The sequence below is a fragment of the Ascaphus truei genome, chromosome 10 (genome assembly GCF_040206685.1).
Source record: "Ascaphus truei isolate aAscTru1 chromosome 10, aAscTru1.hap1, whole genome shotgun sequence".
Lineage (NCBI taxonomy): Eukaryota > Metazoa > Chordata > Amphibia > Anura > Ascaphidae > Ascaphus > Ascaphus truei.
In genome coordinates this window covers 28163719-28190809 of record NC_134492.1, presented here as the reverse complement: position 1 = coordinate 28190809, position 27091 = coordinate 28163719, and the positions used below count along the sequence as shown (strand labels likewise).

The 27091-nt window shown below is 47.3% G+C and overlaps 1 protein-coding gene across 3 annotated transcripts in view; it reads left to right on the top strand.

Moving 5' to 3' along the window:
- EPS15 (epidermal growth factor receptor pathway substrate 15) overlaps positions 1-26776 on the top strand; it is a 67930-nt gene extending 41154 nt beyond the window's left edge. For 2 of the 3 annotated variants that reach the window (XM_075616329.1, XM_075616331.1), the window contains 13 exons: positions 6811-6883; positions 10026-10211; positions 11178-11375; positions 12465-12797; positions 14094-14180; positions 14402-14495; positions 14876-14911; positions 15171-15310; positions 17736-17805; positions 18577-18656; positions 19596-19758; positions 20163-20323; positions 23834-26776. In XM_075616329.1, coding sequence (XP_075472444.1) covers positions 6811-6883; positions 10026-10211; positions 11178-11375; positions 12465-12797; positions 14094-14180; positions 14402-14495; positions 14876-14911; positions 15171-15310; positions 17736-17805; positions 18577-18656; positions 19596-19758; positions 20163-20323; positions 23834-23980 — 1768 coding nt within the window. In that variant the 3' untranslated portion in view covers positions 23981-26776. The remainder of the gene's footprint in view (positions 1-6810; positions 6884-10025; positions 10212-11177; positions 11376-12464; positions 12798-14093; positions 14181-14401; positions 14496-14875; positions 14912-15170; positions 15311-17735; positions 17806-18576; positions 18657-19595; positions 19759-20162; positions 20324-23833) is intronic. The other variant, XM_075616330.1, reaches the window with a different exon arrangement.
- Positions 26777-27091: the final 315 nt, after the last annotated feature.

Below are 27091 nucleotides of genomic sequence, written 5' to 3'. Positions count from 1 at the left end.
TAAGACTGAGCCAGGCCCGGGCGCCCGGCTTTCTTTGGGATTTGGGTTTTATTTTAGATTACGCTGATCATGATATTAGTTACTAGCTGAACGGAACCGGCGTTGCTTGGGAATGCTACGGCTGCATCCACGCTGCCGCTGACCGCGCTCGGCGCTTATCGCGTTGAGAACAATGAATGTGAATGTGTCTGGCCACGCTCATGCGGCGCTAGGCTCTTGGCGAGACAGATGAAATTGTCTTCCAGGTGCGCTGAAGGGTCACATGACCTCAACCAATCAGCCCCAGTCACTGCTCGGCCACGGCCCTCCCCTCCCCCCTGCTCACGCTGGGAAAAAAATATGCAGGGCAGCCCAGTTAGTGACGTCACCGCTCTCAAGCATGAGCGCGGTCACCGGCAGAGTGGACGCTGCCTAAGGCCTTGACCCCGCTGCCTACGACGCTGCACGCACGAGAGCCCTCCCCCTCAATGGCGCCGGGCCCGCTGCGAGGGGGGGCCGCAGCGCTGGGGCGATAGCTGCTCCTGCTCTCAATAGAATTGAGAGCAGGACTCGCGTCGAGCGATACGGCACGCCCCCCGGCGGTTCAGCCAATGAGGGCGAACCTGCCGGGTGACGTCATGGCCGCGCCCCCGTCACTCCCCTGCCACGCCCCCCCGGTCTCTCTTCCTGCAGTGAGCTGCAGACCAGGGAATCGGCTGCACGCGCCGCCAATCTCGCAGGCGCGCGTTGCAGCGGAGATACCGGGACCTTAGCCTAAGAAACCAACCTCATCCCCCCCCCCTCCTCTTACCCACACTTCCCCCTTCTCTCCACCCACCCTCATCTCTCTCCTTCCCATCAAATTATTGTCTTCCCTGCCAGCGTACGCGTCACAGCTTTTGTGCGCCCACACACACAAAGCTCCCGGGCCCTGCACCATAGAGGGCTGTGCTATTGTGTGTGGCGCGCGCGCCACATCGGCCAATTGGGAACTGGCCTAATTGTTTCCACCTGTCTTTCTCCTTCTCCAGGATTCTTAATTTCTCCTCCATGGGCCAACTGACTTCCTCTTTTTATTTCTACATCAGCTTTCTGTGTAAATGTTATTGTTCTCTGACTCTCCTTATCCACCACCAGGCTATGTTCATTATGGTGTCACGTGCCAGATACATAGGCACAAACCCCAGTGGCTTACTTGCTTGAGAAATGGTAATAACTCATAGAATTTAAGAACAGATTGTATCCAAACATAGACAAAAAGCTGCTCCTTGATCTCAGGAACCATCATGCAAAATGTGGTTATGATATCTGAAGAGGTGTCCCAATGCACAGCGAACAGACACACAACTTTCCAAAATATATAAGAGATACAGTACATAAAGTCATGGAGACAGTCCGTGCGTTGCAGATATTACAATCCAACCTTTAATGTCCGAGGCACAGGGATCTCCAAGGTCACTTACCCAAGGTCGAGAGCAAAAAATATGCAAATAAATGCACAAAGGAGCGCACTGCCCAGGGAGACAGGTGTATAAAAATAGAAAACATGTTTATTGTCTATCACACATGACAAACAAGGAGGTGTGGACCACTTACCCAAGGTGACATGGAGCTGGCGATGGGGTTCACTATATAACTGCGACACTCCTTTTAGTAAATACAACAAAACTATGTAAAAGCAGCGGTTCCTGATGGATATTTTGCTTTAATAAATGATCAAGCTGCAGAACATCATTTGTCATATACTGTATATCTCATGGTAACATTGCCACCCCTCTAAAAACCATACAGCTTTTCGAAAATGGTCTTTATTCAGAAGCAGAAAGAAGGTGCGCGTTGCAGAGTGCCTCAGTGTGCATAAAACAGTTGGGGAACAATTTGGTAACGCGGTCGAGTAGATGAAAGCTTCCTCCAGCTGTTTGTATTGGGTGTAGCTATCACACGATGGATACAGAGCAAATGCATAGAAACATTGGATTTGTCGTCAAATAAGACCCACTTGGCCCACCCAGCCGGCCATTTTCCCATCTGTTTGTAAAGATTCCCGGCTTTCTTTTATATTTCGGATTTACAAAAAGAACGATTTGCCGCGCTCCTGCCAATTAGGCTAAGATAAAATTGTGATCTTGTAAATAAGGGTTATTTAGTTAAACCCTTTGGCCAAAGCGTTACTGTATAAGCCTGCAGCCAACGTCCAGGCATAACCGAATTTGCAGGTACCTACACTGAATATATGTAATTATTGTCCCATGGACTAGTGAAAATATTTCGGATTTAGTCTCGTGTCCATCCCACGTGGCTTTTTGTTGTGGTTTTTTTAATTCTTCTACGTTCTTAGCCCCTACCACCTCTGCTGGGAGACTATTCCACGAATCCACCACCCTTTCTGTGAAGAAGTACTTTCTCACATGTCCCCTTAGCTGCCACCCTCCAGCTTCAGAGCAGGACCTAGTTCTAGCTCTTCTCTTCTGAAATATGCTCCTGTCCTGTACTTTGTGGAAACCTTCGATATATTTGAACGTTTCCAGCATAACCCCCCACCCCCTTCTTTTATCTCCCTTATTCTGTACGTATTAAGATCCTTCAGTCTTCCCTGGGCAGTTTTATGCTGTAGAATCAGGGGTGCGCAAACCATTTGTCCCGCGCCCCCGTGCCTGCTCTCCCTCACTGCTCGCGCCCCCCTCGCCTTGTATTCAGCATCAAATGATGCTGCGGGGTCATGTGACGTCACGTGAGCCCGTGGCGTCATTTGACACTGCGTTGCCATGGCGACACGTCACACCAGCCGTCTGAATCACTATATTTACGTCCTGAGATACGGTCTCCAGAACCGAGCACAGACCTCTAGTTATTTCTCACCCTGTGATATATTTTAGTTGTAGACATGTGCCATATAGAAGTAATTCTTCTGCATATGTGATTCATATAGAGATGTCTGACAGCACACAGCCCTCACACCCCACCCCGTGTTCTTCCCTGGTGAATGTTCCAGTGCTTGGAATAACAGCATGTGAATTCTGCCATCATTCCGCGTGTAGTGGATCTGAATCCCTCCATTCTCTCGTCCTTTGTTACTCCTCGCCTGGCTTCTGATTCCCAGCGCTGTCTGCCTTGGTGAGCTGCGGTTTTAGATTTCTTTGCTGCCAAAGCGAGCAGCACAGACTTGGTATTCCTCCTTTAAATGACCTCTGTACAGTGCCAAAGGGGCCGTCAGCGCATTGCAGAGCTGGGTACTCCGGCCCCTCCAGCTCCAGATGTGTGAAAACACCAATCCCGCTCTGCAAGATGCAATATACACACCCTCGCTGTACACGCACTCCCTATACACACACTCTTGGACAGCACACACACTCTGGGACTCGCACACACTCTCTGGCGACGGTGCGCGCACTCACTGTACACACACACTCGGGGACAGCGCGCAAACTCACTCACTGTACACACACTCGGGGACAGCGCACACGCTCATTATACATACGCTGCTTGCAGTCCATGCTCTGGTTTATCAGTATACTGCTATTTCTGCACCCAGCCTCCTGGGTGTAAGGCAGTCAGTCACAGCAGTGCACACTCCTCTGCATTTTGCATCCGCGTCGCCTGTTTGAAACTAATGGCAGGAAAATATCAGACGCCTGCATAAAGGTGATTCTGCTCCAGGACACTGGGACATGAACACTCGTTACCCGCGTGACGTTTAATTTCAGATGCTTGCAAGTATTTGTCGTTTTATATTCTGGGATTTTTTCTAACTCCCCCTGGGATTATGATCCTTCAAGGAAGAAAAAAAGACAAAGCAACATCCGCACGGTTCTTTCTTCCCCACCTTACCCAGCTCCGTGTTCTCTCCTTTTTTTTAACGCGCCTTTTTTCGCGCTTCTCGTCGGCCTTTGGGATCACAAAGGAATAGGGATAATGATCGGCAGGGATGTTGCGAATGGTGAGAGATTGCTTAAAGTCCCCGCGACATCGCTCTTCCGAGAATGACCGGTGAGTCTGTAGGAATACTGCAGGATTCTAGGCAGATGTCCCAGGCTTGGGCATATCTCACTGCATCATCGGTGAATAGGAAGGAGTGACTTTGTTGTTAACTCAATCACTGCCAGCGGGGGGGGGGGGGGGGAGGGGCCGCAATGCTTTGCAGACCTCTTGGCAGCAGACGGGTTAAACCAATGTCCTCCGCTCATTTTGAGAGCCCATGGGAATATCACGTTATGTCCTTGTGCCTCACTTACCAAATAAAAAATAGATTGTGAGCTTTTTGGACCGGGGTGTCACTGTGCCGGTAATATGCTATTACATGTAGTTATTGTGCTGTAAATCGAGTTTACAGCCACCATGAAACAGTGGCCCAAGGAGCTTACAATCAGACTGGTGCTCTGTAAAAGGCTAGGGAGATGTTAGCGTGCCCAAGGTCACCGGAAGAGGACAGATGGTCTGCAGAGGTACAATCTCCAGCTCTCTAGTTTGAAAATTACCAATTTTGTCTTGGGGGTCGCTGCTCAGAATTTAGGCTAACCTTGGAGGGTAAGACATTAGTTCTCTTCCTGCATAGAAGGTCCCACAACTGCTTGTCCGCTCTTTACAATCAATGTCCTTTTTATTATAACGATGCATATGCTTTCAGTGAATATCGGTGTTTTGTTTTTCACATTTGGCTGTGACGGTGTTTAACCCGTTCAATGCACAGCGAGCTCTTCCAGCGCCGGATAGGATATCGTTCTAGACTACTAGCTCTGAACTGGTTAACACGATAATGGTTCTGGAGGGTCCTGCCACAGAGCAATGATCTAATTGCTATAGAAATATGTCATGCAGCGACAGAATGTTACTTCTATTAAACATAGAAATCACGCGATCAACAATAAAGGTTAGATACACGTATATTTTGCACTAAAAAAATAACACTTGGTGTTATTAAAATGGCTGCAAATATACAGTATATGCATGTGGCAATAATTGCATTTTTCTGACCATATAAAGTACTTTTTGGATAGCTCTGAATCAGTATTGCTTGTTGTTCTGTTATAAAGATAGATTTTACGTGCTTCTCGCGCAGAATGTATTTTTTCAACTTTGCCTCTCAAAAAGACGTCTTTTCTTTAAGCTGCAGTCCTGCCCATTTGTTACAGAATTTTTACGGGAGGGTTTTCTCTGCAGCTGAACCGCACGATTTATAGCTCTGGGGACCCCTTCGTCCTGTAGATACTGTTGGTTTCATGTACAAGGGGCTTTAAGAGCACCATCTAAACGTGTCGTTATCATGGGAGCAAGAACCCTCCTGTTTGAATTATTAAAAGCAAGATGTATGCGGAAATTGGCAGCATACAGTAAGGGTTTTCACTTTAAATGCTAAACTCCTGTTTAAAACCCACCAGGGAATATGCAAGTCATATAATATAGTGCCAAGTCTGAGTGTCTGTGTGCAAATCCTGGAAGATACATTTGGTGCAAGCCTCGCACACCTTTCTCACAGTAAATGCCCCACGGCTCTGTTTTTGTAGAGGTGCTGGCTGCTCACCCAATTGTAAAACCTTTTAGATAAAGCACCCGAGACCTGTTGAAGAGGGGGGTTGTCCTGACGAAGGTGTGGTTATAGCACCGAAACGTTGACTTCAATAAAGTTCTCTCCCCCTCCCCCCTCACCTCCTCCCCCCTACACCCCCAACAAGTCTGGAGTGCTTTATCCTTAAGGTTTTGCAATTGTGTGCAAATCCTTAACTTCAGTCTCACCTTCCAAGCGCTTCAGTAAGAGAGTGCTGCATAGTTAGGTGAAAATGCAATTCATTCATTCAAGATTGGGCTGTGCTAGACACACAGATCTCTGCAGGGTCAGGGAGGAGAGGATAAAACCAAGCTGAGCTGAGTAGCTGCAGAAATCAAAACAGTCTGGCTGGCTCACCAAATTCTAGATGTAATATATTGTTATCAGCTGCACAAACGACTTTGATCCGTTCTCCCGTGATCGATCAGCAAAGATCCAGCTTCCTAGGGTTCACTAAGTGGCTGCCTTTCAGTTTCAAGTCAATACTTCAGTCAGTGTAACTCAGCAGCTACAATGTATTCTTATATTACTCAGGTAACATTATCTATTGTTACAGTTTGCAGCTCAAACTGCTGGGAATATTGGCAGCAAATGATCACAAACAGGAAAGTGTTACAAAGATCTTGCACTGCTGGGGAGGTGGGCCAATGCCTGCTATAGAAATCAATGGATGCTCAGTATATTAAAACTCATAAAAAAAATGGCATTAAGTATTATCTAATACTACAGATCAGATTTATTTTACAAAAACACACTTGTAGGATATTGCTTGGATTGCTTCTTTGAATCAATATAAATGGCTGCTGTTTCCTAAATATCAGGTTTTTGCCTGCGGGAAGGGAAAGATTTCCAATCTGCAGGTTACCGGCTGTAACTATACAATCTGTGCTGACAGTGCCATGTCCTCCCTCCAGGCCCCAGGCTTTGCAGGGTTAATACTGCTGACGAAGCCGCGCCTCCCCTCTGAATTCCCAGCCATTTTCATTAGCCAATTGCTCCTTAGCAACAGTGAGCTCACGCCAGGGAGATTGTTTCATTGATTTTTTTTCCCCTCTCCTCCTCCTGCTTTTTCGCATTTCCCCTGGACCACTCTCCTGGGATGCGGTGTTGGTTTTAATACGTCCTGGGCCTGCACCCTTTTTCGGCTTTCCTCCCGGTTGTAGTGTTGGGGGGGGGGGGGGGTTGTCCTCGATGTATTTGAAGGGGGAATCGGGGGTAGGCGGCTGGATCAGCATTCCGGCTGTGACCGACGTCCTCAAATATTCTTGTATGGTTTGCTGGTCTTCCAGGGACAAGACGAGCGTGGAACAAGAACTGAGCGAGAAAGAGGAAGCTGTGAAACAGAGAACGAGTGAGGTACAGGTAAGCTGGACACAGACCGTAACCTTTTTTCATGTAACGGGGCGGGGGGGGGGGAGATCTGTCTAGGTGTAAACCATACAGAGCGAGAGACGCTGTGACAATGTGCCATGTTTCTCTTCGTTTTAAAGTCTGTCCTGCGGTGGATAGGAATGTTGTTGGTGGTTCATTAAATACATCCTGACGTATGTGCTTCTCCCAGCTGATCACCTACAATGGGGGGTGGGGGGTGCCTTTGAGGGTTTAATAGTGTTTACTACATAGAAAGAGAACACCTTTCCCTGGAGAGAGAGAACTGATCTGCCCATGGGACCATTTAACCTTTCACCAATTGGTGCCAGTGGCGGTTCCAAGGCGCCGCGGAGATCCATCATGTAATAAAACCCAACCGCAAATATGGTACATATTGAATTGGAAGCTCTTGAGCCCAGGGATGGTTGTATCCATGTGCGCGTGGAAACCTTGTCGTTGTTTTCCCGATTTAGCTCATTGCCTTTCTCCCGGTTGTCCTGCTGTGGTGATAATAATAATAATCCAGACAAAAGGGCCGATCCCACCGTACTGCTCATATATCTCCCCAGGACAGCTGTCACAGAAGCAAGACACAATTACATACAGTATGCAGTGAAGCCAAACCGTGCTTCATGAATATTTATTCCCCCCGGCACAATTTCATGTGTATATAATAAGCAGTGGGTAAGATGCATCTGGCTGTAGGTGGCTTTAACCCTTCTGCTCCCAGAGTGACCTGTGCAGTGTGTTGCAGGTCTCTGGCTGTGATGCAGGGGTGGGCACCTCCAGTCCTCAAGGGCCACCAACAGGTCAGGTTTTCCGGATATACCTGCTTCAGCACAGGTGGCCCAGTCAGGGATATCCTGAAAACCTAACCTGTTGGTGGCCCGGGAAGACTGTAGTTGCCCACCCCTGCTGTAAAAATATTAACCTCTTTGGTGCCGGAGTGTTTTTTTCCCTCCAATATTAACTGTTAAACATATATATGTTTTAACCAATAAATCTATATAATGGCTCCCAGCATATATATGTTTTGTTTCTGTGTGTACCCTACTAACATTGCTGGTGTAGGGCAACTCAAGGGTAAGCTCTCCACACAATAGTATTATTCTTCCTGTTTAGGGAAAAAAAACATTAAAACTGAGCCCTTATAAAGATCTCAGCGTCTGAGGGAGGGGGTCACACTCTTGGATGCTTCTTCATTTCTGCTGGAATGTATCCACACGGCAGATGGCTCAGTAACTGGCCTTGTAGGCCTATTGCTTTAGTATTGCCCTTCTGAGACATGCTTGGAAACTTGGCTTGTCAGCGGAATGGTATTCTTTAAACCATGTTCTGTAGTGTGACAATAATAATACGAATATAACAATGAGGACGTGTGTAGCCCTGTTTTCCCCATCCTAAGTGAGATCTGGGGGTAGGCTGTAAATATGCTACTGGTGCTACCTTTACCTGTTGGCTCACAGTGGCCTGAGCCTCCGCCACGGAGAGCCTGGAGTGATGTACTTACAATCCGGTGCAGCGCCTCCACCTGTGAGGGATCCCAACGTTGTGGGGAGTAGCCCCTCACAGGACCCAACACATAAATCACACCCACACAGTGTAAAATATAAAGGCCTTTTACTGTAACATAGATAACAGATAACTCTTAACACTCTATTCTTTATAATGACTAAGAGTAAGAGTACAACTGCCCACGCACCATGCAAGGCGTAACCCCACACCGTGTCCCTGCACCTCAAAGTCCCACACCCAACCCCCATGGTGTGTGAGACAGCGCTGCCCACAATATATATGTACTCTGTTGGTGTACGTTATAACGATACCTGCCGGGTGCTCCAGCACCCGGGCCCACAGATATCTTCACAAAGGATCCGCCGATCCACGATCTCCTGTGCGACGTCCTGAACTCCGCGGGGGCTGTTATCCATAAAGAGTAGTCTCGCCCTGAAGACAGTCTCCCTCTCTCTCTGCTAGATTAGGCCTGGTCCGAGACCTCTCTCTACTCAATACTAATGGGGCAGGTTCCCTATCCTAGGGCCTGTCCCTAAAGCAGCCACAAGCTAATGTACTGACAGTCCCTAGCTGGGGCCTGGGGGTTTACCTGGCCTAGTGCAGTGGGTCCCTGACTCCTGCACACACAACCTCCCCTAACCTTGACCCAGCTCCAACTCCCTTTCCTGTCCTGAGCGCACCAAAATGAATCTCTCCTCTCAGTGAATCCTGTAACCCCATTGGCTCCCTGGTGTCAGGTGGTTAGCAGCCCCAGGGGCAGCTGGGTGCTGTTGTTCCTTGTGGACCTCTTATCTCTACCGCGCATGCGTGACTTTGTAATATCCGCTGCTAGCTCTATCTGTGCATGCGCAACTGTGGGGAGTCTGAACTACGGAGCGCCTCTCCTGCCCTTTCTTAATCCCTGTAATGGCCACCGCAACCCTTCTGCGCATGCGCAAGCACCTAGAACATGGCGGCGCCCTGCGGAGGGAGCCGCCGGCGAGCCCGTTGCCTCCCCGCAACACCCCCCATGGCAGCGGAGGTAAGGGGGGGGGGGAACGGAGGACCGGAGGGGACCTGGCTACACGTGGAACTAGGTCGATGCTGGCAGCTTGAATGCAAATGAATGGGAAGGGTTGGTATTCCAGATATGATTGAGATAACGGATTCACATCTGAAGTGGGATATATACTTTCACAGCCAGTGCCTGCTCCGTAACCATGGTTTAACAAAGAATACAAATGTTGCTCTATACCGTTACAGTGAGCGCAACAATAATATACTTTTATTTTCATTTTAAGAGGGAATGGGCCTTCAATCCTGTTTTGTAACATATTTCCACATACTTACACATGCCACTGAGCTCATACTTCCTGTTCATATGGATTGCGTCACTGATTGTGATACATCTGTTGAGGGAGAGTTTATCTGGTCTCGTTGGGCTAATTGCCCCTTTGAAGAGCCCTCGCGTGTTGGTGCAGTAAAAATTCCCAATGGATGTGAGAGCGATTGTGTTTTCTACAATACGGCTCTGGGTTCTTCAGCTCCGTTCATCGCCCTCCTTGAGTTTGTGGACGGTATATATTTTAGGGAGTGTTGGGGGATGTGAAGCTCGGATTGCCTTTTTTCTTTTGTGTAGGACCTTCAGGATGAAGTGGAGCGCGAGAGCAGTAACTTGCAGGTGCTGCAGGCTCAGAGGCAGGAGGTACAGGAAATCCTGTCCGGGTTGGATGAGCAGAAAGCCATACTGGAGGGTCAACTGGAGGAGCTCCGGCTGAAGTGCACAGAGGAGGCTGAGCGGGTACGGGTTGGCAGACATCTGGGGGTATGCATTGAAACTTAAACATTGGCAGCAGATCAGGACCTCTTGGGCCATTTAGTGCTCATACACCAGAGGTGGCCAACTCCAGTCCTCAAGGGCTGCCAACAGGTCAGGTTTTCAGGATATCCCGGCTTCAGCACAGGGGGCTCAATCAATGGCTCAGTCGTCGACTGAGCCATTGATTGAGCCCCCTGTGCTGAAGCCGGGATATCCTAAAAACCTGACCTATTGGCGGCCTTTTAAGACTGGAGTTGACCACCCCTGGTGCACACGTACATGTGGTGAAGCCTCAAACCACATTTGTCCGTTGACTTATTCCCGTATTTAGGATGGCCTCGTGTGTAGCCAAACACAGCTTTGAATTCCTTTACTGCTTCTGTTGGGAAGCTGCTTCCTGGGCTCCGGAATTCCTGCACGTTTCCCCTGATGGGTACCTCTTGCTCTCATCTTCCTCTGAAAAGTATTCCGTCATTAAAAAGCACTAGTTATCACATCAAACTATACCACCCCACTGTTTTGTGTCGCTTTTGTTTCCTTTGTCCTATCTGCATGGTATTGCACACTTTGTACCCGCATTGGGGGTTCATGTGTCAATCCCATGGTCGGCATTGAAAACAAAAATTAAAGGGGGGCTGCATAGCATCTGTGTAACTGGAAACTAGCATGAGCATGCCACATGTTATACACCGTATTGTCCACAGAACTCCATATACCAGAGGTTCCCAGCTCCAGTCCTCAGGGACCAGTAAGTGCAGGTTGTAAGGATACCCCTACTTGATTCTGTCAAAATGATTGGGCCACCTGTGCTAGTGAGAGCATTGCCTTAATACCTGCTTTACTTGAAAGCTTTAGTTCTAGAAACACGGTTGATTTCCAGAGAGATGATATCAGCTTAGCTATAAAAGGCTGTGATCCCTGCATTGTTGCTTGTATGTGTCCGTGACCTGCATCTCTCTGGTTCGGGCACAGATCTCTTCTATGAAAGCCGAGATCACCAGCCAGGAGACGGAGATCTACACTTACGAGGATAAGCTGAACCAGGCGAAGGAGGAGTTGAGCCGACTGCAGGAGGAGACCTCGCAGCTGGAGGAGAGTTTGCAGACGGGGAAGGGACGGCTGGGGCCTTTGGAGCAGGAGCTGCAGGACTCTCAGCATGAGATTCACTCTGTAAGGAATTTCCTAACACACACTGCAACCATCGCAACCTTAGCATGTGTTAACATGTTATTAGCCCTGCTCTGGCCATTTCATGGGAATCCTACTCTCCATCCCGGCCTATTGGTTTAACTCCTTCACTGCTACAGACGCATCGCTTTGCTTTACAATGTGTTGGCAGCCTTACTGCAGGGAAGGGGTTAAAGCCTGCACGTTACATTCCCCCTGAGTCTCTCTGGTGTGCCCGTCCCCCACATCCAGACATTGATGGCTCTGAACAGCTGCTGGCTCTCGCCTTACGTGACTTCTTATGTATATGGCAGTTTGTGAGTCTTTCTGCTCCTAATGAAATGTGACATTATTAAAAGCAATCAAGTGCCAGACACAGTCACAATAGGCTATAAATGTTGTGTGTGTGTGTGTGTTAAAATAAGACATCACTGAGAAATACCACTACAAAGCGTTAGCACTTCTCTGCATTGAGGCTAAGGGCCGTATACTAAATCCAACCCCAAGTCCTTTGGGTCAGGAGAGTCTGCAGAGTAGAATGCAGGGGAGAGTTCTCCCATTAAAGTCACCGCCTGAATTTGGAGAGTTGGTTTAGACACGAATGCTAAGCTCAAGGACGAGCACAGAGCTGGAAAATGAGGAACGCTTGACACATGATTCGTAAAACTGTGAATAACTAAAACAATGCAGAGTTTGTGCCTCCTGACCTACAACGAGAGACCTTGGGGAGATCAGCGTGTTAAAACGCGTGGAACTGTTAGCAGGACATGATATATGAGACTTGTCCCCCATGAATACCACCCACATCTGATCTGTAGGGACGTGATGCACACTATGGGAGACGTGCGCATTCCAAGCAATGTGTGCCATAATGTCACCGCTATCAGCGATCAGAAGCACCCCTGCTTACTACAAGCACACGTGTAAATGGCCTCTAGAACAGGGAGTGTCCTGGGTCCATGCATCTGAAGCCCCCTAGATGGTTGTACATTAAAAAAAAAAACATGTATAAATGATCAGCTTGATACTTGCAGATGATATAGTTGGAGATTGTCATGGGCTCAATATTTCATTATTTCGGTGTCAACTTAGGTCCAAATGAAGCTACAAGAACTGAAGGCTACAGAAAATCACATCGGTGATCAGCTGAGCTGGTGCAATCACGTCCAGCCAACGCTCGTTAATGGAACTGCAGATTACTGCAGCCTGAGCAACAGCAGCAGTGAGCCTGCTAACCTGAACGAGACTACGGGGTCCGAGAGCCCAGGCCAGCCAGAGTTCACAGAGACTACGGGGTCAGAGAGCCTAGGCCAGCCAGAGCACAGGGAGGATATGGGCTCAGGGAGTCCAGGTCCGCCACAGCGCAGGGAGATTACGGGGTCAGAGAGCCCAGGCCAGCCAGAGCACAGGACGTACAGCTCCCCGGTGAGTAGTTCTGCTCCGTGTCTGCCTAAAAGTTCCACTCTTATCTTACACACAGATTGATCATTGTATGATGTTTAACCTTCATGTAACCTCAGGGTCCTGTGACGCTAACCTGTAGTGAAGTGTTACATGACTGAGCACTCACTTTACTGCTACTCTGGTGTATATATGTGTATATGTCTCTCTACGTCCCTCCATGCCAGTACAAACGAATGGGGATAGGACAATACTTTAAACAAATCAGGTTCAGCCAGTACAATGCTCCCCGCTTGCCTCCTCAAAGCAGATATGTTTGTCCTATTGGACAGGGGGTAGGTTCACTCCTCACAGGATTGATTTTTTGATTTATTTATTATTTTTTTGCTGGTACAAGGCTCCTTCCAGCTTTCCTATTGCCAGGCAAAAAGTTTGCCCAAGGTCCCCTAATGCCACAATAGATTTCTTTGCTAAGTGGGATGGAAACAGGTGTGAGCTTACCCAACCATTGTGCTAAAATGATGCCCCCTGCATTATGGCATTCAGTTGCAAGCTTTGCCCTCCTGCTTACCTGTCGCTTGATGCTACTCCCATCCGCAGTATAAGTGCCACGGGTATGCAATCAGGCCACGCTGGTGTAGGGCTGGCACCATTGGCCACTTGCTATGTGCTTTGGTCAGACTTGTCTGCTCTGAGGTGTTTTTTCTGTTTATCTTTCTTTTTTTCTCCCACCGTGTGTAGGGAACTGCTCTAGTATGTGCCCAATCTTACTGGCATAGGAGGACATAGAGAGAAAAGGGGAAATATTACATTTCTCCTAGTCCCTCCATGCCAGTACATCTTTCCTTCCCTAGTGCAATTTTTTGCTTGTTGTTATGCTGTTTTCTTTATTCTTTCGTTGCTCGGTTAGACGGATAACTGCTGTGAGTAGCAGAGCAGGAAGCCTTGTAGGGGCTGATGGAGCCCGATTTTGTTGAACAGTTGTACCGGCGTGGAGGGACTGTGAGAAACAGGAATGAACCTGTATTATGTTGCCTTGGACAGGCTGTGTGTTCCACCCACACAGACCTTGATGCAGCATGGTGGAAAAAGTGCCAGATCTGTGGAGCAGAGAGTGGGTTTTAATTAGATGAAAAAATGTCAACCTTTTGCAGTTTGTGTCTTCTGCAGTGGGAAACTGTCAGAGGAATAAAGATTTTCTCAGATTTGTGGGCAGGAAAAGAGCTGATACAGTGCGGCTACAAACTGACACCGCACAATGTATTGCTGGGCCCTCTGTCTGCAGCAGGGTAAAAGCCTTTTTTTGTTGTGTTTTTATAGATCAGAAGCAGTCCAGAAATCGCTCAAACCTCTGGGGGTGATGTAGAAGAGAAAGATGAAAATCTTAATGTACCCGTTACTGAAAAAGTATGTTTGTTTTAATACTATGTATCTCTCTGTATGCATATTCCTATTGTACAGTATGTGGGTGTGTGGGTGTGGGTGTGTGGGTGTCTCTGTGTGTGTGTGTGTGTGTGTGTTCTGTCGTTTGATGCTAATTAGATTTAAGAGGTTGAGGTTGAGAATGGACACTGGTGAGATGAGCTGTGACCTCCAAGAGTATAAAGCATGTGTGTGTCACTTTCCAGGTGGATCCTTTTGGGGTAAAAGACAGCGTGTCACCCCATCCTCCCATCCCTGAGTCTGGGCTGGATTTCTTCCAGAGTGACCCCTTCGTTGGCAGTAAGTTCTTTCCTCTATGTCAGTGACTGACGCACAGTGTGAGAAGTGACACACGGCCACAGTGACACACTATATCTATATAGAACACGATTTTATACATCTGTCAACCAAATCTGTCTGTTACCATGTGGTCACTGGATATATTTAGTTAACTCCTCTGCCAGATGTACCTGCAATGCATTATGGGGAAATGTGTTGCTAGAGCAAGAGAAGGTGAATCATACTAGGTTAACTATGTGTGTCGTGTACTTACTGACCGCAGTGTCTAGATTATCTTGTGAAAAGATTCCCTGAGTCCTTCCCCCCACCCCCCTGCCTCTTACCCCCCCCCTGCCTTTTACCTTGAGTGATTTTAATTGCCCTCTCTTCTTTCGGCACAGGTGATCCTTTTAAAGATGATCCATTTGGAAAAATAGGTTTGTGATTTTTGTATTGTGTATATGCAACATCTTCTAGTCACATAGAAAACTTTGGAGCTACTCGGGTGTATTTCACATTTTGCCCCCACTCAATCACTCTCTCACGCACTGTGTGATAGTGCCGATTGGGGCGCATTAACTTCGGTGAGAGTCTCTGTGCGATTTCTGCCTCGATCAGCGCAACGTTTACTGAAATAAGCCCTATTGAAGAAGGGGTTGCCCGGGTCCCAGAGCCTTATATTCACTCTCCACGCAGATCCGTTCGACGGGGACCCGTTCAAAGATTCCGATCCGTTTGCCTCGGATGTATTTTTCAAGCCGTCGTCAGCTGATCCTTTCGTGGTTTCCAGCGCTGACCCCTTCAGTACCACAGTGTTGGACAGCAACTTCACCTCTGTGAGCATTTATCGCCTATCTGCGTACTATTGTGTGTGTGTGTGTGTGTGTGTGTGTACATATGTATGTGTAGTCCGCCTTTTGAGAAGTTAGTGTGAGAGGTTAAGAGCCATACGGGGTCAAAGACGTAGACCTCTCCTCCCACCGGGTACTGGGTGACTTGGCAGAAGCTAGGCCATGCCCACTTTCTGCCTAGTAATAGAACGTCACCGATGGGGCATATATATGCTTGGGAGAATGTTCTGCAAGTCGGGTTCCTGGGAGGCAGGAGTGGAGGAGCCTCACTGTAGAAATGTATACAGGTATACCCCGCTATACGGACCTTCACTTATACAGGCATACCCCGCAATACGGACCTTCACTTTACGGACACTCGTGAGTACGGACATATTTACAATAGCCTATACAGTCTGCTTTCCGCGCTCGAGCTGTCCAAAATCTTCTATTGAAGTCAATCACCCCTTGCTGCTGTGTGTGTGGAGCACCTCCCCAAAATGCTCCTAAGAAGGGGACTCCCAACAGGAGACCCCAAAAGACAAGGTAAAAATACACACAAAGCGCACCGAGGATTCATGTAAACCCAATAATGGACTGGATGTATAACCAAAAAATAGCGCCTCCAAGGAGGAATGGATAATTAAAATGTTTTATTTATAAGAAGAAATCTAGAAGACTACACACATATAAAATGCACACAAAACAAACGGTTCAAATTCCGTTCTAGTGCTGCTAAATACACACACACTATAAATAAATGACACATAGATGACAAATATACAGACCCACTGGTAACAGAAACTACCCAAAAACCAGCGATACGCCACATATAGAAATCAGAATACCCAAAGCTGGGCAGGAGGCTGCAAAGGGGAGACGGGCACTCGCCACAGAAGCGCGAGCTGGAGCCGCTCGCTGACGCTAAACTGTCCGGACAGCACCAGCGGCGGAGATAACACAGCCCGCACTTCCTGGTTCACTGCCTCAGCCAATCAGCAAGGGCGTTAGAGTGACCTCTCATGACCACTATACGTTTCGCAACAACGTTTTCCCAACGAAGTCTCCCCTTTGCAGCCTCCTGCCCAGCTTTGGGTATTCTGATTTCTATATGTGGAGTATCGCTTCTTTTTGGGTAGTTTCTGTGACCAGTGGGTCTGTATATTTGTCATATATGTGTGTCCTTTATTAATAGTGTGTGTATTTAGCAGCACTAGAACGGAATTTGAACCGTTTGTTTTGTGTGCATTTTATATGTGTGTGGTCTTTAAGACTGCTTATTATAAATAAAACATTTTAATTATCCATTCCTCATTGGAGGCTCTATTTTATGGTTATACATCCAGCCCATTATTGGGTTTACATTAATCCTCGGTGCGCTTTGTGTGTATTTTTTCTTATATTTACAACAGCACCATTCCCCTGGGTCCGTACGCTCGCTTCGCAAGTACGGACACTTATTCAGCCCTACAGACCGCCGTAGTTGTGTGACGTGCTGATTTCCGTCGCCCAATTGGAAAACGGCAGCTCACGCATGCCCCTGTGAGTAGGACACAGGAACGTCCTGAACAGCAATACCAGCTCCCTACCTCTACCGTAGTGAAAAAAGGTAGCGCTTTACATACATCTAGACCCATTGCGTAAGTTAATGCGGGGTATGCCTGTATTCGTTTGTGTATAGGTAAGAGAGTTATATGTGACCTGTCCCTGGTTCTTGTTTTACAGTCAGGAAAACTACCCCACTAAGATAGCGCCCATGAAAGACGAAACCTAGAAACACTGTGCGTACAGTATATGCACGAGGAAGCCTATGTCCTACAGAGGTCCGAAGATGGGGAACAGAAACCATAGTAGGATTGGCCCATGCAGCCAGTCCGTAGCTTAACCAGACCCAGAGTGCTCGGAAGTGGCAGTCAGAGCAAGGAGCTGGGGATAAGGATCCCCCGAGGGATGGGTGCAAGTCGGAGCCCACAAGGGGCCAGACTGGGATGAGTCAGCATGGACGTTACCGCAAGAATGGACAGGTCCATGGTAATAGTCGAATACATGTGAACAGACCAGACACCTGATATTCAAATAAAGATTGCTGTTTGTACTATACAAGTTCTTGGCACCCATCATTGCTTCATCTACAGCAGGCCTGCACAACTCCAGTCCTCGTGGGCCGCAAACAGGCCAGGTTTTCAGGATATCCCTACTTAAGCACAGCTGGCTCAATTAGTGGCTCAGTCATACCTACTAGTCATGCCTGATCTACACCCTGCCTGCACAAATCCAGCACCCTGAAGGGTATGCGGGAGACTGAGCAAAGTCATGCAAATAGACACTTGATGTAAACTCCTTAGCAGCCGGGCAAGGAGGGTTATTATATATGTATTTGTGTGTTTGTGTACATATGCACATATTTATATTATTGGTGGCTTTCTTTTAGGGCGAGGCAATGAAAACCAATGACCCTTTTGCTCCGGGTGGCACAACTATCACAGCGACAAGGGAACCAGGTGAGTTTATAGATGGTGAGTCTCTCTTCTGGCTCTTCTCTCTCACATCTCCGAGCAATGTTGGTGTTAAGTGTATAAGAACACTGTGTACTGTTATATACTGTAGGGGCTAGTGATGTACTGCGTCCAAAAAAGGACCGAGTAACCGGTACCGGGTACCAGGGGGGGGGGAGGAAATTACCCGGCCGGGTAGTTTTGGCTTACCTGCAGCCAGCGGCAGAGGGTGAGGAGGACCGCGGCGACATCCTGGTGCCGGTGAGAGCAGCGGGAGACATCCTTCACAGCCGGTGCCGGTGGGAGCAGAGTAACATGTCACTGGAGCAGAAGCGTTACTATTGGACAGCTGGGGAAGAGTGTGACATCCGACATCCGGTACAGCTCTTCCCCGGCTGTCAAATAGTAACGCTCCTGCTCCGGTCATATGTTCCTCTGCTCCCACCAGCTGTGAAGGATGTCTTCCACTGCTCCCACCGCCACCAGGATGTCGCCGTGGTCCTCCTCACTCTCCGCCGCCAACTGCAGGTAAGTCTTCTGCTGCTCTGCTCCTGCCATTCTCCAAGAGGAGGACCGAGGGAGCAGAGCAGAACGGAAATTACCTGGCTTCGGGTCCCAGCGCCCTGGGCCGGTTCCGGGTAATTTCCGGGTACTTTAAATATGGCTGGGTACCGGGTAATTTCAGGGTACCCGGTACATCACTAGTAGGGGCTTTAACCCATGCTTTAACCACACAATGTTTTCTTCCATCAAACAATATTCATTCTCTGTTTCTAGGGTCAGAGGATCCGTTTGCTTCCCTGTTTGGGAACGAGTCCTTTGGAACCGGGTTTGCTGACTTTAGCACATTATCAAAGGTAATAAGAAGTGATTAAATGTCTAATTCCCTAATACAATGAGCAGCAGATGGCTACTATCTCATTGTACCACTGTTGCATTGTGTTACATTGCGTATTTGTTTGGGGATCTTTTCCTGCTTGAATCATAAACAAATTGCTGCACTGACCACTTTCAGCATGCAGGAGTATGAGTAAGGCAGGTGGCTGAAGCAGTGGCTGCTTTCACGTGGTGCTGTGCAGGACACGGCAGTGGTTCTGTTTGTACATGACTTTTCCTAGGTGCTTTCTGACCATGGACAATAAGACCAATGGAGGAGATGAAAGGAGAATGCTGAAATGTTAATATATAGGGGCCGATTCTATATGTGCAGAAGCGGACGATCATGTTTTCACCCGACATTTCTCATAGACATAAAAACTGACCAATCAGCCACTTTGGCGCATGTAGAATCGGACACTTTGGCGCATGTAGAATCGGTTGCTTTGGCGCATGTAGAATCGGTTGCTTTGGCGCATGTAGAATCGGTTGCTTTGGCGCATGTAGAATCGGACGCTTTGGTGCATGTAAAATCGGTTGCTTTGGCGCATGTGGAATCGGATGCTTTGGCACATGTAGAATCGGCTGCTTTGGCGCATGTAGAATCGGCTGCTTTGACGCATGTAGAATCGGCTGCTTTGGCGCATGTAGAATCGGACACTTTGGCGCATGTAGAATCGGACACTTTGGCGCATGTAGAATCGGACACTTTGGCGCATGTAGAATCGGACACTTTGGCGCATGTAGAATCGGTTGCTTTGGTGCATGTAGAATCGGTTGCTTTGGCGCATGTAGAATCGGTTGCTTTGGCGCATGTAGAATCGGACGCTTTGGCGCATGTAGAATCGGCTGCTTTGGCGCATGTAGAATCGGACACTTAAAATGTTGTCTTTCTGTCCTTTACCTTTATTATGACACAGGGCAGCAGCGCAGACCCTTTCGATGCCACTTTATCAAGCAAAGAAAGGGAGACTTTCAGCAGCAAGAACATGTTTGAAGATGAACCTTCCCAGATCGAAGACCCTCCTCCTGCACTACCCCCAAAAACTGGAACCCCCACGAGGCCCTGCCCTCCCCCGCCAGGTGTGTACAACATGTGAGCACGGAGACCCCACACTAAAACTGCCCCACCTGTGACAGGCACTGGATTTTACCCATAGCAGAAAGTTTGAGCCCATTTCTTTCTATCAATTAATGTGAAATATACAGCTTTGCACAAGTACATTGTGTGTGTGTGTATATGTATATATATATATATATATATATATATATACACATACACATACACATACACATACACACACACACACACTTCATAGCCACCCTGAGCTGTCCTGTGCCACAAATCTCCCTTACAAGGCTCCCTCTCGCCTCTCTCCCCTCTTTCTTACCCGGTTACAAGTAAGATATAATGAGCATTCAAGTACACGTTCTAATGTAAGGTTTCAGGGAATGTTTAACTTCATCGTTTTTATTATCCCGCTCAGGCCAGAGACCCCACTCCAGGAAACGAGATTCCCCCGACTCGTTCAGGCTCAGCGATCCCTTCCAGCCGTTCAGCCTCAGCTTCCCCAAGGAGGCAGAATCTGACCTCTCCAGTCCCAGCAAAGAGACAGACGAGGCTGGGAGCCTCAATAACTTCAACACTGTAAGTACGAGCTATGCCCAGAGCAAGTCTACTCCAGATGGGCGGTGTTTGAGCCCCTTTTCATGTTCTCTGTACTATAAACATACGTGTGATTTGTACTTAACCATTTTATTGTGACTTCTGATAACTTGTATCGTTCTTTTACTGATATGAAGTAAAAGGTAATTTTTCTTTTGGTTAATTTTCATTCCATCCATGTGTGCTGCATACAGTAACATACTATACCTTACATAGAACCTACGTATAACATATTAACCCCTCACTGGCAGAAGGGCCAGAGAAACATCAAATATTGCTTTGCTTGTTACATTGCATGTGTCTGGTCGTACTGGTAGCAAAGTAATTAATACTGCACATCATACTATCACGCGATGAGTAGTACCTAAACTGTGAGTATATATATATATATATGAGAATGTGTAAACGCATAATATAATGTGACACAAATATAATACACATACTGTAGAGTAAACTAATATAAATAATAAAAAAACATGTGGTTAGGATCCAATTGCTCTGTCTCTATAAACAGCCAAATGAAATATAGAAAAGTACCAATGTCCTCTTATAAAGCTCCAATGGCTCAGAGAAGAGGAGGCGATTTCAGGCAGCTTTCAAAGGAGTTCTATAAGGAAAGAGAAGAACGCGCGCACTCCATAGCATAAATCTGTGTGAACAATTTAATAAATATACAAAGAGTCCCAATTGTATTCACAAGGGTAGATGAAAGATAAGCAGTTGTGAATTATAATAATCACCAGCCGGCCACATCAGGAATGAAGTCGACCCTGCAGCAATGTCCACTGGAACCGACCGCGTCCCACCTTTAGGCCAGGCAAGGAGGTAACGTCCAAAAAAGTCCAGATATAGGTGGAACCCAGCTAGCGGATCATGCAGGCAAGGCAAACTGCAGCTGAGAGCAAAACGGGCCGCCTGTCTCAGGGCAACGTAATGACGTCAGTGACGCAACTCCAGTGAACATTGCTGCTACGTCGACTTCATTCCTGATGTGGCTGGCTGGTGATTATTGTCATTCACAACTGCTTATCTTTTACCTACTCTTGTGAGTGCACTTTTTTACTTCTTTTTTTTTTAAATGTATATTAAATTGTACACAGAGATTTACGCTATGGAGAGTGCGCTTTCTCCTCTTTCCTTCTATCATTTTATTGTGTGCTGATGAAAGATGTAGCATGCCATTCAAGGAAATAGCACCGTTACGTTGACGATGTCAATTTAATAACGTGATACAACTGTACATGTAACATTTAGAAGTAATAAGGTATATAGTTGGTGTGTAACCTGATTTATGGAAGGTTTCAAAAACATAGCAGACAAAAAACTGATGAAGTGTCAGCAGTTGGTTCCTATAAATAGGATTTTCTTGTTTGTAGGAATAAAGATTGAGAAACCCTGACATAAACTAGCTAAGAATGTATATGATAACATTATAAAGGAATGAATATTTTAGCATGCATCCCATAGCAAAATAGTTTTTCACGTGTCTAACATTTGATCCTGAGAAAACAGGATGCCATTTTGGTTGGGTGAATAGTTTGGTGAAATTGGGGCAGGACATTTTTGTAAATGGCAGTTTTTCCAGGAGAATGTGTGAAATTATTTATTTTCCCCTCGCTTTAGTCTGCAGGAAAGACGTCTGAAGACAGACCCCCGGGTCTCACCGAGTTGTAAATTAGAGGCTTTTGGTAAACGTGTGATGTATTCTTTGTCGCTTTGTATCAGGTTTTTTTAACACAAAATTTCGGCTTGCATGCATTCTAACAAATACTGCGACAAATCGTAACAATCTCCTTGGAGAATAATCCGAACAGAACGACACACATAAATACCGTAGTTCCCTCCGAGTGTACTCGGCACTTGCTGTACTGTATTAGAGTACACTGCGGGTGGGGAATCCGTCTCAGGGGTGCACAAACTTTTTGCTCTGGCGCCCCCTCCTCTTACCTTGTCTCTGGCGTCAAATGACGCCGCGTTGCCATGGCAATGCGCTATCAGAGACAAGGTAAGGGAAGTTATAGAGGCCTCGGGCGGTCCCCCGGCATTTAATTTAAATGCTTTGGGGAAGAGCGCGGGGCCCCCTGTAAGCGCCGGGCCCCTGACCCGTCTGACTGCACCAGCTGCTTGGGTTCTGCCGTGCAAAGGGGAACCTCTGTAATCCTGGGTATATGGCTGTGCTTTGGATACAATGATGCAGGTGCAGGTATATGCAGGTGCAGGTGCAGGGCAGGGACCTCCTCCGCACACAATCCACTTAATGCCATTTATTTATATAGCGCCAACATAATACGTAGTGCTGCGCAGTGGATCACAGACGGTTACAGGAAACAGCATAACAAAGTGATATTGATACAGCAAGGGCTGGGAGTCTCTTCCTGATCAGAAGACGTAACAGTGAATCTGTAATAGCAGGAACATGGAACAATACAGTGGGCTTCCCTCCTACAGTTCTGCATGTTGGGAAGTAATCTTCCTGCTGCTCGGCAAGGTTAAAGCCCCACTTGAATGAATGAAGGGGTGAACGTATGATCACAGCACTGTACAGTTTGCAGGCACAAGGAGTCTCTGCCCTGCAGAGCTTACAATCTAATTTTGGTGCCTGAGGCACGGGGACGCAAGGTGACTTAACCAAGACCGCGAGGAGCTGACTTGGGGTTCGAGCTGACCCGGGGTTCGAGCAGACTGCTTCAGTCAGTGGAGTTGTTTGCAGAGCCAGACGATGACGATTACTTCTCACAATTAGAAACATGGTCAAATATGTTTTTCAGCGGCTGTTGGCAAATTTGGTAACCTGTCAAATGCGAGGCGTTTCCCCTCCTTTAGCTCAGGGAGGGGTCAACTCCAGTCCTCAAGGGCCACCAACAGGTCAGGTATTAAGGATATCCCTGCTTCAGTGCGAGTGGCTCAGTCAATGACTGAGCCACTGTGCTGAAGCAGGGATATCCTTAAAACCTGAGCTGTTGGTGGCCCTTGAGGACTGGAGTTGGCCACCCCTGCTTTAGCTCCTCCCCTTCATGTGATGTCACTGTACGGTCCTGACCTTCGATTACACGACAGTGTCCTCCTTCCTGTGACACGGAGAGCTTGGGCACTGTTCTGATGTCATCGTTGGGGCGGAGCCAAAGGGACCGGGGAACGGAAGGCGCCGTTTGTTCCCTGCCCGTGAAAAAAAAAAGAAACGCACTGAAATTTCAAAGAAACGCACAAATGTAAATGACCGTTTCATTTGTTTACGGAAAATGATCACATTGGAACGATGCTTACGGCTCATTTATCAATGTATGTCTTTGTGGTGGGAGGACCTCCTTTCTTCCCTAACGGGCAATGATCGGTATTGATCATTAACAGCTGGGCCTCGCTGAATAAACCTGTTCCGTTTGCTCTCTGGGGATATAGCGCGTCCTGTTCTCCGCTGCCCCCTTTGCACCGCGCCGCGCGGTTTCGCAAGTGCTCAGCCCGTGAATGTCTCTCTCTCTCTCTCTCATTCCACAGTACCAAACCGAGGACGATCTGATGGAGTGGGCGAAACGGGAGAGCGAGAGGGAGGAGGAGGAGAGGCTGGCGCGGCTGAAGCAGCAGGAGCAGGAGGACTTTGAGCTGGCGATCGCACTGAGCAAATCGGAGATATCCGAAGCGTGAGGCGTCGGCGTATAAACGAAAAACCCGTCTTTCGTTCTGACGCTATGTCAAAGCCTCTCTATGTCTAGAACAGGGGTGGCTGGCTCAAGTCCTCAAGGGCCACCAACAGGTCAGGTTTTTTTTAGTGTATCTCTGCTTCAGCACAGGTGGCCCAGTCTTCGACTGAGCCACCTATGCTGAAGCAGGGAAATCCTTAAAACCTGACCTGTTGGTGGCCCTTGATGTCTGGAGTTGGCCGCCACTCTTGTAGAAGTATTTAGAAGTCCTCTTAACCTTTTCATGACTGGAGGGAATCGCAAAGCTTCTCTGGCTTGTCTCAGTGAATGTGTTACAGTAGCATTTGATGTGCAGTACACGGCTGAGGAGTGATACTGAGTATCTCCATACCCCATCCACCCTGCCCAAGCTTCTCCTCCTTAACGAACCTAACTCCTTCGGTGTCAGGAAGTTGCCCTCTGATCCTTGCCAGGAATGCCGTCGGTGCGGTGTGATATCGCGCCTTACTGCGCACCGTTTAGTGGAGCAGCCCCCACCCCACCTGTTCATCTTTTTGCAAGCAGAATAATCTTTAGGTGCTGGACGTGTGCAGTAGGACCCGGTACAGCTCGATTGTCCAGCCCGTTAACCCCATCACTGCCAGGTGCCCTGAATCCAGTCTGTGCGAGGCTGCTTCATTATCTGCCTTGCTCTTTTCCGGCTCGTATTTGTCTCCGTTCACTTCACGTCTCCCCTGGGAATTGGGGCCTGGGTTTTTGCTTTTGGGTGTAAATTCGGGTGATGCCTTTGCAATGCGTTGCTTGGCCTCTCTTGCAGAGAAGGGGGTTAACTCTCTTGGGTATGGGGGCACCCAGGGGTTTCAGCTACTGTGTTTTTATTAGACAGGGGGTGCTCAACTCCAGTCCTCAAGCGACCCCCACCCCCCAGCAGGTCAGGTTTTCAGGATTTCCCAGCTTCAGCACAGGTGGCTCAATCAGTCTCTGCTTCAGCACAAGTGGCTCAATCAGTCTCTGCTTCAGCACAGGTGGCTCTGTCTTCGACTGATTGAGCCACCTGTGCTGAAGCAGGGATATCCTGAAAACCTGACCTGTTGGGGGGAGATTCTTGAGGACTGGAGCAGGGCACCCCTGATTTAGACCATTTGACAACTCAAAAGTAGAGCCCTTTCCCTATGGTGCTTGAACCTGTGCTCAGTATCTTCGCAGCATTAGTCGTTCCCGATTACAGGAAGAGAATTAAATAGCAGGGGTCCGCGTTGTAACCCAGTGTCCGTATAAACGTGACTGCGAATACGGCCATGGCCAGACTTGCTGCTGTGAGATGCTTTTTCGGGAACTCTTCTGCAAACATGTTTAGACACAGAGTGAAAGTGGCACAAACATTTACCTCCCCACCCTTCAACCTAAATGCAACTCATTAAGGGGCAGATTCTCTAAGCTCCGTTACAGGTTAACGCACCTGAACTTGCATTACATGCCATTGTCTTTAATGGGCGTTAACTCATCATGGATCTAACTGAATCCTAAGTCTTCATTAAGTGCCAGTATTTATTAGAGCAGTTAAATCTTCGCAGTGCATATTGATGCTACCCCGGGTATCAGGCAAACGCGCTCTGGCACTAAAGGGTTAAGAAATTGTGTGCCCAGTATGCCAAAGGGTAGCTGATAAAAGGGCATATTGTGCAGTAATGGTGCTGTCCATCCCTCGTGCTGCCAGATGGGTCTATAAGAGCAGTGCGTGGAAAGCCTGCTTATCCAGACAAGTGTTTATTGAGCCCTAGGAGCAGTTTGTGGGCTCTGCATATCGCATCTTTGTACCAGATGTACGGTCAGACCGCAATCTACTAAAGGCTGTTCCCATCATCAGAACCATGGTCCGCAATGTTCTCTGCAGAGTAAACTGCTTCGGGCAATAATGTGTTTATTTTTTTGGGGGTTTTTTTGCACTGAGTAACTAAGTCAATATAACAAAAAAAAATCCTTTCAAAATATCCTCAACAGCAATTCATGTTGGGAGCTCGGTCCCTTAAAATGAGCATGCTTCAATAAAAATCAGTGCTGAGTATGTCTCTGCATTCCAGTCTGTTCAAAACAAATACTTAATAAGCAGTAGTTGCATCAACACCTTGCCCCAAACACTAGAAGTATCCTATGAGACATGTTCATAGCAGTGTACTTTTTACTGCATATATAGGAGTATCAAACAAAACGGCATACCTGGCAAGGGCATATATCGGTGGCCCCCTTGTATTCTCCATATTGTTAAAGAGCTCTAGGTTTGGGGATGTGTGTAGAGATACTCTGCATCATTATACAATGAAGCATGTTCATATTCATAGGAGGGTGGGAATATTACGTCCCCCTAACATGAAATGCTATTTTAAGTGTACACTAATGTTTTACTGGAATATATCGATTCTTACCTTTTTGTGTTAAAATGAATACTCTGTGGACCAATATTAATATTATTAAATATGTATATATCCTTGTATGGGAATTAATAGTTCTCTTGTTATATGTTAATTATACCGGTATACAGCCGTCCTGCGCTGTACTATTACAGATAACCACTAGCAGGAAAGCAGCACCTGTCACCAAGTCCGTTCTGGTAACAAATGGACCGGTTCTGCAACACATTACTGGCCCCGTCAGAACCGAAGGCGTTTTAACAAACATTTTTGGGAGGGTGTAGGCTTTTGTTAAAAGCCTTATTTTTATTTCATGTTTTAGTGTAGCTAAACGTTGTAATTATTGGAAATAAAATCTAAGAACTTAATAAAGTGTAAATTGATGGAGGTCACCTGGTCTGCCGAACATTGATTCAGGAACACGTTTCTAAAAGAGGTGTTGTCGAATTAAAGTTTCTGTGTCCGTCAGGTAATACACAATCTCTGCTAATGACCGGTCTCCGATATCGCGAACGACCTTATAGCGGAGTCGCCATTCAAAAGCCCATATTTTGAAATATGTTAAAATATTGAAAACAAATCATTCAGCGAATACAACAAAGAAAGCAAAATTACAAATCCAATTTCAATCACACAGGTGACAAAGCAATTCCTCCACAACGGAATGGAAGACTCAGGAGTCCTTACAAAGATTCAGCATTCTATTT